The 18,239-nt window shown below is 30.8% G+C and overlaps 1 protein-coding gene across 1 annotated transcript in view; it reads left to right on the top strand.

Annotated features, from left to right (window-relative positions):
* Positions 1-18,239, top strand: part of MAPK10 (mitogen-activated protein kinase 10) — a 379,461-nt gene that overhangs the window by 303,578 nt on the left and 57,644 nt on the right. The window contains exon 9 of the mRNA XM_081304841.1: positions 2,780-2,851. Within this exon, the coding sequence (XP_081160967.1) occupies positions 2,780-2,851 (72 nt within the window). The remainder of the gene's footprint in view (positions 1-2,779; positions 2,852-18,239) is intronic.

Raw genomic sequence — 18,239 nt, 5'->3', positions numbered from 1 at the left:
GGAATATGAATTTTTCAAAAATAGAACTGCCAGCTTTCATATTCAGAGCTTACTTTTTATAAAATTACTACTAGGAAGAATCACTCATTACAAATGTGAAGGATGCTTTGATAGAAGATCACTGAAGTGTTAGAGCTAAAATAATTATAAATGGAGTCTGATTAAACAATCAAATGAATACTGATTAGCATGCATACTATAGATATTGAGAAAAATCGCTATTTGTGTTGATGTTAGGTTCAGACTGAATGTGAAAACAGGAAGAATGCTATTTCATTTTACTATTTGGCTTTTGTGTCATATCTTAGATTCATGATTCCAGTCCTAGGCAAAGATCAACAAAAAGATCCTTGCAGTGAAATTCTTCATAAGCACTAAAAAGTCAAGTTGGAATAATCCACACACATTATTCAAATTGGATAACAGTTTCTTAAACACTTTAAAATGCTCTGTGATTAATTTTATGATAGCAGTTGCCTAGTAAATTTTTTATAAATCCCAGATATCATAGAGAGGAAAACATTAGATTTTACAGTACTAACCAGGTGGAGCAGCACAGCTCCCCTGGAGGCTGGGGAAGAAGGATTGCAAATTTGAGGCCAACATCAGCAATTCAGTGAGACCTTGTCTCACAGTAAAATATATAAAGGGCTGGGGCGCAGCTCAGTGGTAGAGTGCTCCTGGATATAATCTCTAGTACCACAAACACATACACAAAATACATTACCATTGGGCTGGGGATGTAGCTCAGCTGGTAGAGTGCTTGCTTTGCATGCACAAGGCCCTGGGCTCAGTCCCCAGTATCTCTCTCTCTCTCTCTCTCTCTCTCTCTCTCTCTCACACACACACACACACACACACAAAGTACTTTACCGTTTTCATGAAAAACATCTAGTATACATGAACACTTTAAGTTTATATAAAGACTAAAGTATATTCAAATTGGATTTCATTGACTAAAATTAAGGATATATAAAATACCTGTTATAAGGCCTTGTGATATATTATTTTGATGAGAATATCTGTTAGAAGGAATAGCTTATTAAAATATATTTACTAAAAATTAAAATAGCTAAATTTAGGTTTGTATATATATGTACTCAATGTATCTTTTATACCTGTTTTTATATTCTACTCTATTTTCTTCCCAGAAATCTATTTTTATGAATATTATATGAATAATTATTGTATTTTTATGTACAGGTGCTACAGGGCACTTTTAGGAAACTCCGCGGACACGGAAGTTTAAAAAAAATATTTGTGTACCTTCAGATTAGAAGACATTCAATGCTGTTATACATTTTACAGAAGGTGAAAAGTCAGCTCTTAAGAAAGTCAGGTTCACCATGGTGGCCAGTGTCAGAGTTCTGGTACCTTTTGACTCAGAAGAGGTGAATGGAGCCTCCTCCCAAGGAACTCTATTACATACGATTGTCACAATTTATTTTTTAAAACTCGAAGGGGGAACCAATTAAAGGAAACTTAAGAACCAAGGGCTATTGTTAACAATAATTCATATATTTCAAAATAGCTAAAAGAGGATTTTGAGTTTTCCTAACACAAAGAATTGATAAGTGTTTGAGGTGATGGATATGCTAATTACCCTGATTTTATCATTACACATTATATACATGTATCAAATATTACATCATATAATACCCTGACTCATAAATATGAGTAAATAATATGTGTCATAAAAAATTAAGAATGTATAGGGGGGTTGGGGTCTCAAATTTGCCTGTCTGGCTTTTCAGATCTTTGCCATGCAGACAATTGGTATTCAACCCCTTTTCCTTTGCTCACTAGAAAGGGCTGAAAATTACTGCCTTTGTTTTTTGGCTTCCTTAGGAGCATGGAGAAGGTGTTCCTTGTACCTTTGGGCTGTCCTCCCTCTGAGCAGAGGAAGGTTATCATGCAGAAAAACCTGCTTGCTCCCGCATCAGGCATGCCCAGCTGTCCTGTGCACCTTACCCTGCCTTCCTTCCCCACCAAGCAATTCAGCATAATGTTTTTGCCCCCAAATTCCCTTTGTCCTTAATAAAAGGCGAGTTGGAAGAGTGTTAAGGTTGGTAAGAGAAGGCTAACTGTGAAGTATGTTCAGCTAACAAGTAGGACGATTTGGAAATTTATGGTCTTAGCAAATTTTAACACCATTAATACCTTTAATTTCACTTTACTTCTAGATGACTCTTCATACACATGTATTCATCAGATATTATTTTTCTTAAAACATTTCAAGTAGAAATTAAAACTGATATTTATTTTGAATGATAATTTCTGGAGGAAAAAAACTGTCTCAACTACCAAGAAATTCCAATTCTACTACCTGTAAAGTATGGTTCCAACCATTTCCTAGTTTCTTGAATTTCGTTGAATTATTATTTTGAACCCAAACCATATAACTGGGTAGAATAGAAAAGGGAAACAGCCATCTTTAGAGGTTGATTTTTTTTTTCATCCAACAAATGATATCAAAATCCTCTTGCTGACTGTGAGCTGTCATCTGCCATGGAGAATTTTTGGTTTAGCTTTGTGGCATAAGAGGCATTCTTGGGCATTCATAAAGTAATTTTAAAAACTAATTTGAGTTCTTGTACTAGATGCTTTATATAATCGTGTACTGCTGTTTTTAATTCACCCTTTGGCCAGCTTTGGGCAGGAGGTGAAATTTGTACCTTCTAATCAAACTGTTCTTTTTTCCTCTTCCTTCAGAGGTCAATTATCTTAGTTAACTTTACTTTCCTCCCTTTTCTTCACTTCCCTCTCTCTCCTGTTCTAGTGGATATATGGTCTGTGGGATGCATTATGGGAGAAATGGTTCGCCACAAAATCCTCTTTCCAGGAAGGGACTGTATCCTTGTACCTTTTGCTGCAGCTTTACCTGTTTTGTTTTCTCTCCCTTTAAACACGTAATGATTTTACCAGGCAAGTAAAGATAGAAGCAAAAAGTTGGGTAAGTGGTGTAATCGTAATTTTAAAAAAAGTGATAATTTCTATAGTCTGACCAGTCCTGTGAACTATCTACCACAATGATTTCTTTTAATTAAATTTTCAATAAGCTTTTTTCTTCTTAAATTACTTCCTTGCCTGCAACTCAATACAGCAATGCTATTTTTTTTTTATAAATAAGAGATGCCACCAGATCCAAATGATTAAAATACAGCTACTTATAATTAGCAAAAAACCCTCACTATTTGCAAGTAATTTTTTAATCTCCCTTCTAAAATTATTTTATGTTCTATAGTTAGGCATAATGATTTCTCTCCTTGCTGACATCCTGACCTTCTGTCTTTGGCTTTATTGATTTGAATTACTCTTGACACTGTATCCAGTCTTAAAATAGGTCAATATAGCATATCCGCCTCAGAACACAAGCTTCTATATTTAAAAAATCACAATTATTATTCAGATAATCAGAGGTCAGATGTGTGTAAAATAGGCTCCTCTCATTTAACTTGATGATGTGACATAAAAGTAGATAATTGCTTTACCCACCAAATTTGGAATTTTACAAAGAAATGGGAATTTGAATTCTATCACTGGGTCTTGCAGTACTTTCCACCAGAAATTTTTTAGAGAGATTTCTGTGAGCTGAAATTACTAAATCAGCAGGCATGTATCTTAAACTACCAAAAGTTCACTCTAAAAATGTTACACATTGTGTATATAATATATGAATGATAAAATTTACATACTAGCAAGAGAATATACTTTCATAAATGCAAAAATACCTTTCTAAAGAACACTAGTGTAAATCTAAGACAGTAATAATGGACAAATTTTAACAATCATAATGCAGGGCAAATTCCTTATATTTACTACATATGTATTTTTGTGGAAATTAATGATAAGAAAAGTGGGCTATATAACTCTGGCAATCATTCAATTTGATTAAGAAAGTTCTATAAAGGAATATTTTTATATAAGAAAAATATTATCATTATTTCAGTAGGAAAAAAGAGCAATAATACAAAAAAAAACCAACCTAACTCAATGGGAAGTTGTCATCACAATCAGCACCCATGAATATACATCAATGCATTTATTAATTCTGCTAAACATTGGTGTAATATAATGATCTTCTAGCCCTTTACTGTCCAATAGAGGGCCACTAGCTACAGATTGCTGATACAACACTTGAAATTGTAGTCTGAATTGACATATGTTATATGTATAAAAAGCACACCACTTTTAAGATATAAAAAACATATAAAACATCTCATTAATAATTTTATACTGATTGGATTAAAATGATAATATTTTGACCATATTAGGCTAAATAACATACATTGTTAAAATTACCTTCATTTAGCCAGGCACAGTGGTGCACACCTGTAATCCCAGTGATTTGGGAGTCAGAGTTAGGAGGATTGTAAATTCAAAGCCAGCCTCAGAGATTTAGTGAGGCACTTAGTAATTCAGCAAGACCTTGTCTCTAAATAAAATGCAAAGGAAAGCTGGGGATGTGGTCCAGTGTTTAAGTGCCCCTGGGTTCAATCCCCAACACAAAAATAAATAAATATAAATTAACTTCATTTGTTTCTCTCTAATCTTTTAAATGTGAAGATTAATAAATTTAAAAGTAGCTATGTGCTTAAATTTGTGACTTATTTTTTGTTTTTGGTTTTTCCTCTCGTATAGAATTGGTCTAGAACACAAGATAACCACCTGGCAGCCTTTTATTTATAATCAATCTTATTCTTAAATCATCATTTGCCTCATGTTTCTTTATAGTGTAAAGTATCATTTCACACACATCAAATTTCACAAGACTACTTTGAAAATTCATTTTACTTTATTTATTTATTTATAGTTTGGAGATCAATTATATAGAGTTGATTTGAACAATATTACAATTTACAGTCACATTTATATGAACCAATCTTTTTCAAAATTAGAAATCTTTTTTTTGTGTGTGTGCTTTTGCCTTTGGAGTGTAATACATTTCAAAAAACCAAATAGACAAAAAACTTTCCATCAACACTCAGTGAAGTCACACAGCCACCTCTCTATAGTGCACTTGTGAGTGGGAGACAAAAGCCTCAGGATTTCTCATTTTCATGTGACATTGCTATCATAGATCACTGGATGTTCACACAGCCAGGTTGTTTTCTGGGATTTAGTTTAGTTCCCTAGGCATTTATCAAGGTTGCTTTGCTCTTATTTCCACAGTTTAAATTCAGAAAACAATAAAATTAGAATAAAAAAGTTTTTAACACAAAATAACCCTTCTGAAAAACCAACAAAGATAATGGCACAATTCAAAATACTTTTATTCTATCAAATTTTCTTCTTTTAGAGCCTCCATTCTTTCAGAGCTTCCCTTCTTTCCTTTTATTCTAGTTTGTTTACGAAAAATATTTGGAACTGAAATGACACTGTGCAAAAAACAATATATAAAATTTATATCCTGGATAGGCATGAAGCTTGAATTTAATCTCTAATCCAAAAAATATAGATTGTGAGAAGGGTTTGCATTCCATATTCCTTCATGTCAAGTCATGATTACCTACCATATTGGTCTTTGATTGCCTCATGCCATATGTGATAATGAACCTTCAAGCAGACCTAATTTAAAGATGGAAATTATCAGGAAGACATTGACAGTAGAAAACGCTCCATTTAATTTAAATTTTACTTCAATATGGATAACTTATTTTCAATAAAATGATTTAGAAGAAATAGTGCCAGTTTGAAATGTTTCCCTTTGGATTTAAGCTCTTAGATCATTTTTTTTCCTATAATTAAAATTATAATTTAATGTTTTAAGTCATGATAGCATTTAAAAAATGGAAATCCCTATTAAACAATGAACTAATATGCTTTGTTCATTTTGAGTAGAATTGTTTCATTCATCTTTAGAAGGAATTATTATTTTATGTGTAGGACTTCCTACCAACAGTAGAGAAATCAGGTGATCGAACTAACTTTACCAAACCATGACAATAGGACACAAGGACAGGGTTATTTTTATTATTGGGAGAAGAAATATGCCAACAATTTAGCATCTTGAAATAATTCCAGCATTTATCGGCAGTCATATCAATGTTTAGTATGTGTTAATTGATACCTTGAGTACTTCAAAAATTTTGCAGACTTAAGAAAATCATAGGTTCTCTTGACTTTCATTTAAAATTATTAAAATACTTTAAAATTATTAATTCTTTAATATTGATAGTAAATTGAATTACTCTGAGGCTAAAAAATTATGTGATAATTCTCTACCATCATAGTCAATCTTATTCCTCTCTCTTCACCTAACTTTTTAAAATCTAAACTGTAAGCAAAAATACTAAAACACTTTGACAAATCAGGAAATTTTATTAAATTCTCATCAGTGATTGAAACTTTTAACTTAAAACTATCTTTGCAACTTGAGAAACATTGTGGGGATTCCTTGGTGATTAATATGATCTAGCTGATACCACAGGGTGGTTTATTGATTACTAAATCATAGCATTGGCAAACAAAATTTAAAAATAAAAACACACATTTCTTCCAGCCTTTAGTTTACTAATTATTTTAAAATCCAAAGGAACATTTCTAAAATATTTTTGTTATGTAATGAATTGTATAATTGTATACACATTCTTATACACTAAATTTTCACTATAGTTTTATGATGAAAACATATTTTATAGCATGTGCGTTGGCATAATATGGTCTACTAAAAATTCTTAGATCCATGCTGAATTTCAAGTAGACAGCAATAAATATGCCAGCTCCACTTTTTCACTAAGATTTTGTTCCTTTCAATAATAATTTATAGTATAGTAGCTTCATGTTGCTTTCTTACAAGTTTTTTTTTCTAAAGACTGTGCAGCCACTTCCTCCCTCCACCCATCCTAGACGCCATGCTCTTTTCCTGACTACCTAAGACTCCCTTAGCACCAGTTTACTTTTCATGAACTCTTTCCTTTAATTTGCTTCTTTCAGACACAGTCTTTCCACCTTATTTTTTACATTCTATTTCAAAAGGCAGGATCTCTTGGAGCAAGCCCTGTGGGTGTTCCTTTATCTAGAGTTCTTGGCCAGAGTTCTCCCACCTGGGTGATGTTCAAGACAGGCACATGGTACTTATTTTAAAATTTCAGATCTCCAGTGTATTATCTCCAATTAAAGCTGACAGTTGGACTGCTAAAACATTCCCTCTGGCCTTTCCCTCTACATGCACAAGAAATTTCAATTAGAGTAAAAAAGTTAAATATGCATTATTGCCAGAGAACCAGGTATTATGGAATAGGAAAATGGCTTGCCAAAAATATACTTGAAGACATAAAGAATACACCCTCAAATTAACTGAATGGCACATCTTTTAAATGTTTTGAACACGAGAATTAGGAATGATAAAAGTAAAGTGAGCAAAATTTAAAAGTTGTGAATTATTAAATCTAGTGCAGTGAAATTTCTTACTCCTTTTTAATTCTTTGAAATAATAGTGCTTATTTCCTAATAAACTTTTTAACTAATACATTGCTATAAAGTCTAAGTCTGTTCCTTAATCTTAAGACAATACAGAATTATCTCAAACAATGAGAGATCTGTGGCTTTAAAAAACTTAATATGCAAAATTTCTGTAGTCATTGTTTCACTCCATAAATACATTGCAGGTAATCATGAACATATTTTTAAAATGAGATTATGAATTCATTATTTGTATTTGTTTAAAAGAATTTTGTTTTCACCATTAGCGTACTTACTACTTTTTCATTTTTTAGTGAAAATATGTGTGAGACAGGATTGTCTAAATGAGAGCTGGATATTCTGAGCTTATTATAAAGAAAGAAAAGCAATTTTAATAAGTAAATTCAAGGAAAATATCTTTCCCTGATTTCCTAGCACTGTGTTTCATGAATTGCTGTTTATTTGTATTATTTAGATTTATATGTGCAAAATATGTATGTTCTCACTTTATTTATGTATAATAGTAGTCTCTTATAATTAGACATTTTAACTGAAGTTTAAAACAATGTGCTTTGTTAAGTAACTAATTCAGTGATTAACTTTTGAAACATCAAATTTCCAAAGAAATGTTCTGATTTTAGACAACTATTCAATCTTCTAGCTATTGTACTTTGAGGTATTTATTGAAAGAAAATTTATAAAAGCACATTGTCTAAAACCTATGATAAATGAAAATATAATTGTATTAAAGAGTAGTATGGTCTTAGAAATCGTGGTACAAGAAGCACATGCTCTCCTAGATAGGAGACATTTTTCTAGGTAGAAACTCACTGTTAATCAGCTCTCTGTTGCTGTCACAGAAATACTTGAGACAATCAACTTAAAAAGAAGAAAGACTTATTTTGGCTCACAGTTTCAGAAGTTTTAGTCCATGGTTGGTCGGCTCCATTGTTTCGGGGCCTATTGTAAGGCAGAACATCAGGGCAGGGACTGCATGGTGAAGCAAAGTCACTCACCTGGTGGCTGGGAAGGAGGGGGGATGGGCTGGTGTTCTAATACCCCTTTGAGGGCATGCACCCATGTTCTAACTTCCTTCCCCTAGGCCCATCACCTCCCAATAGCACTACAGGCTGGTAATCAAGATTTTAGCATAAGGGCTTTTGAGGAACATTTAAGATCCAAACTATAATAGTCATTAGTCCGAAAATTATTTAAACATGGATTATGATCCAAGTTATTTAGTATGGAAATAATAATATGGGGATTTCTTCATGGAGACTTAACTGTAAGGACCTATATTATATCAGTTCTATTTCTTAGCTAGAAGTTAAAAAAAGATCATTTAGAATAAGCTTATTTCTGACAAATAATATGATGCAGATTTTCAGAGGTTCTAAGAAAGTTAAATAAACATATTTTAGTAAAACCAAAACTTACTTGACATTTCTTCCAAGGAAGTTGTCACAGTATCTGAGCGTTACAATTGCAACTGAATCTCTGCTTTCTGCCTATGGGAATACTGATTTTGGAGCAACAATGTGATGAATCAGAATGTTAGAGTACCTCGAATTTTATCTGGGCAGCATTTGTGTACAGGAGTTTTATAAAAAAATCCAAATACTATACCATATTGTCATAGAAAGTATAAAAATCAAGTTTTCATCAGTTATGGAATTTGCTAAGTACTTCTAAAGTCTAGCGTAGTAATAATTTAATATCTCAAAATTTTCCTAAAATCTTATCTTACCTTGATAATCATATCAACTACTACAGTACATAGATAGAGAGGTTTACCACTGCCCCCTCTGCCTACCATCAAGACTAGTATCAAATTTTATTTCCTGTTATTTGGGATGATTGATTCATAAAATTTGGTATATAAAATTTGAGTAATAACCCTATCTCAAGTACAAAAATAAAAAAATTCATGTGCTAAATCCTACTCTTATAATTCATAATAACAGAATTTGTCATTTCCAGACACAAGGCTGAGTATTTGGGTGGCATTTGTATAGGAATAGTGAATGAGGAAGTAAAGTTCAAAAGGAAATTTGAAAACATTGCCGGGATATCACTATATATATATATATATATATATATATATATATATATATATATAGGCTTTTGAGGAACATTTAAGATCCAAACTATAATAGTCATTAGTCCAAAAATTATTTAAACATGGATTATGATCCAAGTTATTTAGTATGGAAATAATAATATGGGCTTTCCTTATGGAGAATTAACTGTATATAAATAAATAGAATTCAATATGGACATGAGAAGTTCAATCTAAAATTTATGTTGCTGCCTTATTATATTTATATAAAGCCTCTGTGATTTACAATGTTTATTTTAAATTGTAAACATGAAAATAAATTTCAAAAATTGTTCACCTTTTATTTTGGAATGTTTGAATCCCACAGAAACACACACACAAAAAAAAAGAATAAAGGATCACACTGGTTATCAATATCAGTTATTAAACCAAGAGCTGTCTAGAACCAAAGACAATAGTAATGTAGGGACTAGGATTCCTTTTAGATCATCTGTTGTTTTGTTGATGACGTTATTATTTAAGGAATATGTGAAGAACAATTAATAAAAAATGAGTCAGTTTTAGGAGAGGAGTGGTTAGGCATTACAAGTTATGTATACAATATTTTAAAGTTATTATTTGGATGAGGAAATAGGGTAGTTTCTGTTCAGACTGTGGAGAGAAGCTCCACAGAGTCAATGTTAATTTAATATGTAGGACACCTTTCTAAGTGATTTCAACAATGAAATGGCTTGCTTAGTAAATGGTGAGAGTTCCTCACTGGGAAGATTTTCTAGTTATAAATGTAAACATTTAAGGTTATTACATAATTGGGAAGTAAATAAAGCTTTCCTATGTATTTAATTTTTATATATAATTATAGTACAGGTAATGATATATAACTAATATTTATTGAAGTATTATATACCAGGCAATATATGGAAGAAGCCTTTACCAGGCCTAGTCCTTTCAAGTCTTTAAAAAAAAAAATTCTACACAAAAACATTTTTCATCATTGACATTTTTTGAACACAAAAATTGAGGTTTAAAGAGGTGAAATAACTTGATCAAATTTACACAATTAGAAATCAGGGGAGTTGATACTGCATAAGGAAAAAATGAGTATCTTCTCTTGGAGATACTGTAGAAAGCATTTTTGTGTCAGAAGAAAAAGAAATAGCTGTTTCCTATGTCCCAGCCACGCCCATGGCAGAATGTCTTTTTTAAACGTTTGAATGGAGACAGGCAAAACAAAACAAAACAAAACAAAACAAAACAAAACACTACTTATTTAGTTTTTAGCTTTCTATATTTTTGTTATCTATTTCACAATATTTACAAAAACAAAAATATAGTACAAATAGCAACCTAGTCACACTGGTCACTTTGGACAGTATAAGAATACTTGCAATTTCAAAATAAATATATTTTGGAAGACTTTTTTTTCCCATCAAAGATTCTCACAATACCAAGCTCTTGTGAGATAGCTATTACATGAAGTTAAAAATACATTAATAATAATAAAGGGATGCACAACTGTTTGCTCTATCTTTCCCTGATACTTTTGCATGTTACTTGCTTTCCTGAAATGGAAGCAAAACAAATTTGCTTCTCTGGGTATGCTTATCACCTTCAAAGCTATAACCCTTTCTTTGCAGTGATCACTGTGTTTAGTGAAACTCTGTTTAGTGGAAACTTGGGTTTAACCCCAGTGAGATTTTTCACGCTGAAAAAATCTCATAAGGAATTCTTTAGGGTCACTGCCAAATTACAAGAAGTAATTTGAAATGTAAGTGAAGCAAAATTATATTGTGCTGCTGTCTTAATGCCTTTTCTACTTGCCCTCCCTTAGCATCCCTTAATTCAGTTTTTTTCCTTATAAGAATGATCTTTCTGACTTTCTAGTAAGAGCCAGTGAGTAATCCAGTATAGTGTAAGAGAGTAGTTTCACTCTCTTGCTTTACCCTTCCCCATTTTCCCCTTTCCTGTGTGCCCTCTGCTCTGGCTTCCTGGTTTTAAGTTCTGGATGATAACTGGCAATAGCAGAGATACCATTGTAATCTACCCTTAAATTCCAGGTTTCTTTTACTGTTCAGTCTCAGAAGAAGTGTCAGCTTTCTAGTCTTGTTTATTTCATGTTGAATCATCCTGTTTTTAAGGCCAGATGTTCTTACCTTTGTAAAGCAACCATGTTTATAAGAGGACAAGACTTCCTGTTCAGAAATAGGCTCCTTTGATGGGTCTCAATGAAACCGAGCCAGCATATTCCAAAACATTCATTCTTGAACTGGCATTTCATTTCTGAAAACTTATTCATATTTATAAATAAGAGTAAATGTGCTATAAAAGAAACTCTTTTAAGGTTGCTGAAAGCTCAGCTTTTCTTTCCTCTTTTTCCAAATATGGTATACAAAAAAAAAAAAAAATAGTAAAGAGATCAATTTGCATGCTTCCCATATTAACACAATCAAGAATAATTTACAATACAAATCACTAGGATTCCAGAGGATACATGGAAATTAGATCTTCTAAATCAAAAACTAAAGAAATTATTGAATTATAATTGCAAAGTAATGTTATCATACATTAGATGGGTTGCAGGAGCATTGTCAGTCAGTTACACAGTGTAAAGTACCCTGACACATGGATGCACCTTTTTCCACTATTTTAAAATGCTAATGATCATGAATCTGGCCTGTCTTCCAGTCAGTGAAAGGAAAGGTTAGTCTACTGCTCCCTGGCCTGAGTGGTCCAGTGTTTTCATTTATTTGTTGCTATTCCTGTGTTCTTGTTTATCTTCATTTCATTTTTGTTTTCAGTTGACATGTGGTCAGTAGGGTGCATCATGGGAGAAATGATAAAAGGTGCAGTGCTCTTTCCTGGCACTGATCGTATCCTTCTTAGCAGCCAGTGGTCTCTATGGGTGTCATTCTCAATTATTTCCCTTTTGTTTCAAATACAATAGTGTCCATGGTATACATTTGCTGCCCTTAGAGGGTTTCTGTGAGACTCAAATGTCAGATATCTACAAGCTGGCATCTGGTAGAGTAACCTTGTCTCTTAGCATGACCTTATATGGATAATACAGTATCAAAAATGAAAGATGCAACATGTTATCAAAAGGTCTGCCTTAACTCAGTTCTGCCAAACTAGTAACAGTATAATAACAAATATATATATTTGTTATTGTAGATATTTGAAAATCAAAAATATATTCATAGTTACCAATTAGATGGTACAATCTTTCAGTTGTAAGGCTGAAGGTTTATACTCTCATATCATAAGAATATTCACTTGGCATGGAAATCATTATTAGGCTACATTTACATTCACCCATAAATACAAAAGTTTTAACACATATGCAGAGAACATGTGTATAGATTTCATTTTCAAGTTGACCAACCTCTTCTAGAATTCTTTTTCTCATTCTCTCAATTTAAAGAAATAATAACTCCAACCCTCTTCTTATATTCTTTATATTATTAACAAGTACAATAATTAAAACCTCATTAATTAACAATGATTAAATAAAATATCTGAAGAAATCATTTTAATCACTTGGAGAAGAAAAAGTAATTCTCTCTTAAGCAGAAAATAATTAGCAAGTAAAGACTCTGGAGGCTCTGCAGAATCAAGAATATATGAATATTACTATGTTAATAAGTGGATGTGTGATGGGTCCCTCCATAATGCTTAAAAATAAATTACTCCCTTAAGTTAACCCAGTACTCCCTATATTCACTCACTTATGAAAATGAATGCCTTCATCATACTAAAGATAAAAACTCTACTTAAATGATTATAATTCAAAAGTAAAATTGAGCCTATAATAATGGGGTTTTAATATTTAATTAGAATCAATGTAATTACTAATATAGTGTCTCCACACCACATAATTATTAGCCATTTTCTTTAAGTTTCTGATACATGTTACAGTTCTTATCAAGTGTCTATAATATAATGTGCAAACATGAAGATGATATATATTATTTATATGTGGATTTGCACATAAATAGTCACATATATAATTTCATACACATATTCATTTTATGTTTTAAAAGGAACAGTTTGAGAAATGACTGAATAAGGCACACAGACAATTTTTATTAAATTAAAGAACTTCCCTTGATATATTTCATTCAGTTAAACATAAATTATACTGTTTTTGCTTTCTTTCTATATTGCTGTTTTATTTTCTACCTATGTCTTTTATTAAATGGCATCTATAAATTAACCATATTCATTTTAATGCTATTTTAAAGGTATAGTGGCTTGATTGAAAACAACATTCCTTTAGATTCTTAAAAATTATGGATTTATTTTATTCCTAATGTCTTATGAGCTTGTGCTTGGCATTTGGTCTAGACATGAAATAGTCCTTAAAGTTTGGCAAACTTCAGAGAATTTTATGAAAATAGATCCAATCTATAGACTTTGCTTTTCCAGAGATTCATTGTGGTTGGGTAATTGATGACTATGACCTGTAAGTTAAAATTATTATTTTCCTTACTTTCTTTACATTTTCTATTAAAATATAAAACTTATTTCCAAAACTGAGTTATTAAACACAGCTTAACATTTTTCAGAATCTTTTTTGGGGGGGAAAAGTTGCTTGGGTTTCATTTTTTACTTGGATGCCAAAATCTCTTATAAGCAATGCTTAAGGCTGCTGGTAATGTTACAAGGTCAAGTTAGATGCCTTGGGTATTTTGATATTGAGCCATTTCCTAAGGTCGCTTATGAAGACAAGAAATTTGCAAATGTCTTAGAGGACAAATTAGCTGTAGTCTTTTAATAATTTCAAGCATGCTGATTAAAGGTTTAAATCAGTGTGTTTTTTTTTAAATGTGAATTATGGCCTCTGAATATAATAAAGTTAATTTTTAAACTTTATTATAAAAAATTCTTTGTTATCAGAAATGGCTTATCTAAAAAGGCAGTAAAATTATATTTAAATCTATTATTTAAATAAAGACTTCAAATGAAGCTGGAGATAGACAATATGTATAATAAAAATTTATATAATATATTATTAGGAATCATTTTCAATCAAAATACCCTAATTTATATAAAGGCATTCTCAATCAAGATTTTAATATCTCTTAAAATATGAGCTATGCATATTGTTTTAACATATAATTCAACAATAATACTTAAAATATTAATAATATATTTTTATCTTTTATACCTAAAAAAATTGAACATGTTATTTTTGGTTAGAAATTTAGGTAGCCAAATAGTTCTTAAAATTGTATATAATTTTATTCTATTTTAGTAGTAGAATTGTTAAAGTATGTATTAACTGAATTTCATTCAATCAACTATTTTTAACTCTCTTCCAGATAATCAGAATTCAATGATTGAAGTAATTTGGCGGGGGAAGCTAGCAAATTTGATCATAGCTGATATTTTTACTTTAAAATTATAAAAATATTTTCTATTATTCAAGTGAGTTATTATTAAATATATAACTCTGGAAGATTAATAAAATGAACACATACACTACCACTGAGTTTAAAAAAATAGAACACTACATATATGTATATATATATATATATATATATATTTTTTTTTTTTTTTAAGAGAGAGAGAGAGAACTTTTTAATATTTAGTTTTCGGTGGACACAACATTTTTATTTTATTTTTATGTGGTGCTGAGGATCTAACCCAGCACCCTGCACATGCCAGGAGAGTGTGCTACCACTTGAGCCACATCCCCAGCCCACTACCAATATTTTTTTAATCCTTTTGTTTACTCTCTTCCAGCCACAGCTTCTCTTGTCCTCAAAGCGTGACCATAAGCTTTTGTTTTTACTATCTCCTTGACTATCCTCATATTTTTACCACATGCAGATTTGTCCTTAAACAATACACAGTTTAGTTGTATCTTTTACATAGCATATTGTCATTGTTCTCTTTTGACATCTTTTTTAGAAAAACTTAACATTTTACTTTTTGTATTTATCCATGTTGATGTATTAGAAATAGTTAACCCTTTTCACAGCTGTAGAGAATTCCAGCTTATGAATATCCTACAACTAATCCATTTGAGTCTAAATAGACTTCAGAATATATTACTTAATATTTAAAATATTAAGAATATATTTAATATATTAAGAATATTAATATATATTAAAAGTATTATTTTGTTTTGCTTTTATAAATATACTATAACAAATTTATAAATTTGTTATTTTAATTTATATTTTATAATATTTATAAATTTTATATAATATAACAATATATTAAAGGTATTATTTTGTTTTGCTTTTATAATGATACTATCAACTTATATCTCATATATTGGATTTCCATAATATAAATTGCTATAATCATAACAGACACATTTCTAACGTTACTGTATAACTTCAAAATGGTTTTCCAAATAACAGTTTGTATCTGTTTGCTGTCTGCTCCACATCCTCACCAGCTTTTAGTATTTTTTATTTAAAGAAATATTTTTGGTACTGGGGCTTAAATCCAGGGGACTTTATTACTGAGCTACATCCCTATCCCTCTTTATATTTTATTTTGAGACAAGGTCTTGCTAAGTTGCCCAAGTTGGCCTTGAACTTGAGATCCACCTACTTTAGCCTCCCAAGTCATTAGACTTTTAGGCATGGCCACCATGCCCTGGCTTCAGATTCATTTTTAAATGAACTACCAATCTCTTGAATTCAAAAACATACTGATCACTGGAACTTCAATTTATATTTAATGGACTACCCAGGAGGCTAAGCAGCTTTTCCTAAGATTATTGGCCATTAGTAATTTCTGTTGTTTTTGAAACTCTGTTCTATTGTGGTTTTTTCCTATTAATTATTAGAAGGTGTTTATATAAACACTTTGTTCATATAAACACTGGCATTTTGTCTTTGTCAGTTTCATGTGTTGCAAATGTCTTCCCCATTTGTATTATTTTCTCATTTTATTTTATAGTGATTTTTTAATTTGGTAATCTGTTTTTTTTTCTTTGGTTCCTATATTTTTATGGCTTAAGAATTCTTTTACCTTTATGTTCTCTGGTAATTAAACTCAGTGTTTAAAAAATATAATCATCTACATTTAATTGTTGGTCCAATTGATATATATATATATATATATATATATATATATATATATACACACACACACACACACACACACACACACACACACACACACACACATACATACATATATACATACATACACATACACAAAGGAAGGATCCAATTTAATTTTTCCCAGTTCTTTGTATTGACTAACTTATTCTTTCTTTACTGACCTATAATGCTGTCTCAATTACACATTTCCACACATCATGGTGGTTCTGGTTTCTATATTCTATCTCACTGGTCTGATGTCTATCTCTACCACTACTATCCTCTTTTAATGAATAAAAATGTATATATTCTTCAATTAAAATATATACTCTTCAACTTTATCAGGTAGGGTAAGTAATGCCTCCTTTTTGTCTCATTCAAAAGTATCTTGACTGTTAACATACCATTGTTCTTCCATAAACATATTTCATATGTTTCACCAACATCTATGAAAAAATCCTTATTGGTATTTATATTGCAATTATATTGAATATGAAGTTCAATTTGTAAAAAATGAATTTTTGATTAAGACCAGTCTTTCTCCTGAATATACAAGCAACTTAGTAAACATTAATTTAGTTCATTTCTCTCTCAATTTCAATGTTTTATTAACATTGAGTAATTTAGTTCTACATTTTAGGCTCATAAATGGATAAAATTATAAATTTATTGCATTCAGGTTGAATTTGTTGAAATTCACCCTATGATTACCATTTTCTTGGCTTGCCACTGCTTCTTGTGATTTAGCCCTTAATTTTGAAATTTTTTTTTTCCTGAAGTTCAACTTTTAGAAATTTCTTTAGTTGTGTCTTTATTAATAAAACTTTTTATTTTTTGGTTGTAACTCTTTTATTTCAATGATGGTGTAATTAGATATAGAATTTTATATTTAATTTTATTTTCTTCTAGCATTTTAAAAATACTATATTTGCTTTTTGTTTCCAGTTGCTGGTGAATCATCAGCTGTCAGTGTAATAGTCATCATGGGCGATAGACTGTCCTATTCCTTCATCTAAGATTTTTTTCTTGGTGTTTGTTTTGTAGCTGTTTTCCAACCAGGCAACTAGGTGTGGGTTTATTTTTACTTATCTCCCTTGATATTCACTCTTTCCTGGCTTCCAAACTTTCATCAATTCAAAAGGCTGGATTATCTCAAACTTTGTATCTTTGAATATTTTATCTACCCAATTCTTTACTCAATAACAAAACTATGACTAAAAATAAAATAGACATTCATTTATTCAACAAATATTCTTATCATCATAAAATGTATAATAAAGGCACAGGATATCAGGAGGTGATAATAGCTATAGGATACATAGATTAAAGTGCTAAGATGTAGGAAAGGGATTGCCTCCTTTCTCTTTAAACATCAAAAGTCTGGTCACCAAGCCTCATATGGCATATCAAATATATAAAATATATAAAAGAGATTAAGGTTTTCCTTTTCCTAAAATATTCTAGATAAATGACGTCAAAGTTTCTCAAAGCAAATAGATATGGAATGAATGAAAGTATATATATATATATATATATATATATATATATATATATATATATATATATATCAGGGATTTTTTGACCTTTTCTTTCCTCTTCATGTGCTCATTTATAATGAAAACAGATGTTAGTTCCTTATGTATTAAGTCGCTTATTCATATTTTATGTTATCAGATTTTGAGGATTTTTGAAGGAAAAGCACATTTTCAAAT

The sequence above is a fragment of the Spermophilus citellus genome (assembly GCF_964194105.1).
Source record: "Spermophilus citellus genome assembly, chromosome: 8".
NCBI classification, from domain to species: Eukaryota; Metazoa; Chordata; class Mammalia; order Rodentia; family Sciuridae; genus Spermophilus; species Spermophilus citellus.
The sequence above is the reverse complement of the archived record's forward strand: the minus strand, read 5'-3'. Positions and strand labels throughout refer to the sequence as shown.